The following is a 2,500-nucleotide window of genomic DNA, read 5'->3' on the forward strand; positions in this document are numbered from 1 at the left end:
TATCTTGTTAATATGAGACTATGTCTTAGAGGAATGATTTGTAACAATGATGTAAACAGAGATTGCTTAATATTTTCCCTATAATTCATAAATATTTAGTTTGAAAAATTATACATGAAACGGCAAATGGCGAGGTTTTATGGAAGTGGAAAGCAGGTGATTCGAGCTCCCACAGTGGCTGGCTAGAAGACCGAACTCTGTTACACAATAGTACATCAGATGTATACATTATTTAACCTCACTTAATTTACAATTTAACCAGTTATGGGTTGTTTTTCAAACAGGTTGTGAAGTGGGAGAAGCAGTCTATCCTGACGGACACAACTGGACCGATGGATGCATGCGGTACACCTGTAACGCTAGCTCCGTTGACACCCTGGCGATCCTTGCCACGTGTAAGTTGGTAGACAGTGGTGGAGAGAAACAAAGGATGACTTTGGTCAAGAGAGTAGCAGAGGGAGAGAAAAAGTGCGTGTGTGAAAGAGAGAGAGAGAGAGCAAAGAGAGGAAATAAAGGAGAGAGAGAGAGGGAGAATGGGGGAGCGGGAGGGAGGTAGGGATGGGGAGAGAGAGAGAGAGAGGAAAGAAAGGAGAAAGAGAGTGAGAGAGAGAGAAAGAAAGAGAGAGAGGGCAAAGAGAGGAAAGAAAGGAGAGAGAGATGGAAGAGAAGAAAGAACGGAGAGAGAGAGACCAAAGAGGAAAGAAAGGAGAGAGAGAGAGAAAGGGAAGGAGAAAGAGAGCGAGAGAGGGAGGGGGTGGAGGGAGAGAGAGAGAGAGAGAGAGAGAGAGAGAGAGAGAGAGAGAGAGAGAGAGAGAGAGAGAGAGAGAGAGAGAGAGAGAGAGAGGAGAGAGGAGAGAGACTGATTAACAGACAAAGTGAGAGGGAGAAGGAGGAAGGGAGGAAGAGATAGATAGCGAAAAAAGGGGATGGGGAGTGAGGGAGAGTCATGCAAAGAGACAGGTAGAGAGAGAGACAAACTGACAGGCAGGTAAATGGAGAGGGAGAAAAAAAGGGAATTTTGGAGGAAGACGAATGGATAGAGACTGAGAGAGAGAGAATCTTCTAGATGGCATCTTTGGGAAGCTTGACGGCCGCCTTAACCTTTCCAGGCTGCCAGCAAGGCGACGGAGTTCACGCGGACGGCGACGAGTGGGAGGAAGGCTGTTACCACTACACATGTGCTTCCGGCTCGCCTGAACCCACCATGATATCCCCCACGTGTAAGCATATTCTCATGCGAGCCACAATCTAGATATCAATAGCAGTCGCAAATAAGATATATCCATAAGTTTGTTTACAGGTGAAATGTGATTTTTGTATTTATGCAGGCAGGTTCGACTTACACTGTGATCGTGTAAAAAAATGAAGAGGCGGCAAATTTCACCTCTCACCATTTTCCAGGCTGCAAAGTACAAGACGAAGTATACCCCGATGGCCACACTTGGACTGTAGGTTGCCATAGCTACACCTGCACTGCTGGCATTCTGGAAGACCCAATTCTACTTCCTACCTGTAAGTAATCTGATATATACTCACATCAGTGGGGTATATGTGGAATTAATAGGTACTCTAAAGCACATTATATTTGTCTATTCATTTCATGGTCCGATAATCCATGCGGTTAGGACTAAAAATTATAATTTGAGTGATAGCGATGGTAACGAGAAACTGGGAAGTCGGCTAAATCTACTTTCAGGCTGCCAGGTCGGAGAGGAGGCGTTCCCCGACGGCTTCGCCTTCACGGAGGGTTGTCACAACTACACCTGCACCGCTGGTTCTTTGGAAACTGTGTCAGTTCTCTCTACCTGTAAGGATCATAGTTGTTTTGTTTTGAAATAAACTGGCTTCCTGAAGTGAACATACAAGTATGATGACCGTTTATTTGATTCAGGATTGAAATCATAAAGTTTTCGTTTATTACAAATCAGCCGGAGTTCAGCCTTGTTAAGGTTCTCAATCTTTCCTAGGCTGCGAGATGGGCGAGGAAGTGTACCCCGACGGCCACACCTGGACACAGGGCTGCTACCATTACACCTGCAACGCTGGCTTGCTGGGCGATCCCGAACTTGTTCCTTCGTGTGAGTACAAAGCCTTCTGTAAGCAAAATTGAAATGTAAATAAATAAACTTAAAATGAGTCAGTTAAATCATGCAAGACGTGCATTTGCCATTCTGCAAAAACCTTCCGTAAACGTTCATTATCAAAAATGATAAATGTTTATATCGGAAAGGCTGCGAGGTGGGGCCAGAGGTGTACCCCGACGGCCACACCTGGGTCGAGGGCTGCCACAACTACTCCTGCGCGGCTGGCGTTCTTGCAGAGCCTTCGGTGCTCCCAATGTGTAAGTGCCGATGCCAGCTCTTGAGTTGACAAGAGACAACGGTGCCATATTTTTTGCTGTATCATAAATTTTATGAAGTTTTCATAAGCAAAATTTATGTTATCGTTTATATGAAAATAAATTAATGCAATATTTGGCCTTGTAGGCTGTGCGGTGGGC

At 45.1% G+C, this 2,500-nt stretch overlaps 1 protein-coding gene across 2 annotated transcripts in view; it reads left to right on the forward strand.

Annotated features, from left to right (window-relative positions):
• Positions 1 to 284: 284 nt before the first annotated feature.
• The window catches only part of LOC138861749 (uncharacterized), a gene marked incomplete at its 5' end in the record, with an annotated part of 13,848 nt that continues 11,632 nt past the window's right edge, over positions 285 to 2,500 (forward strand). For both annotated transcript variants that reach the window (XM_070121578.1, XM_070121584.1), the window contains 7 exon segments: positions 285 to 395; positions 1,110 to 1,220; positions 1,402 to 1,512; positions 1,697 to 1,807; positions 1,968 to 2,078; positions 2,231 to 2,341; positions 2,487 to 2,500. The exon segment at positions 2,487 to 2,500 is cut by the window's right edge and continues 97 nt beyond it. In XM_070121578.1, coding sequence (XP_069977679.1) covers positions 285 to 395; positions 1,110 to 1,220; positions 1,402 to 1,512; positions 1,697 to 1,807; positions 1,968 to 2,078; positions 2,231 to 2,341; positions 2,487 to 2,500 — 680 coding nt within the window.

The sequence above is a fragment of the Penaeus vannamei genome, chromosome 1 (assembly GCF_042767895.1).
Source record: "Penaeus vannamei isolate JL-2024 chromosome 1, ASM4276789v1, whole genome shotgun sequence".
Lineage (NCBI taxonomy): Eukaryota > Metazoa > Arthropoda > Malacostraca > Decapoda > Penaeidae > Penaeus > Penaeus vannamei.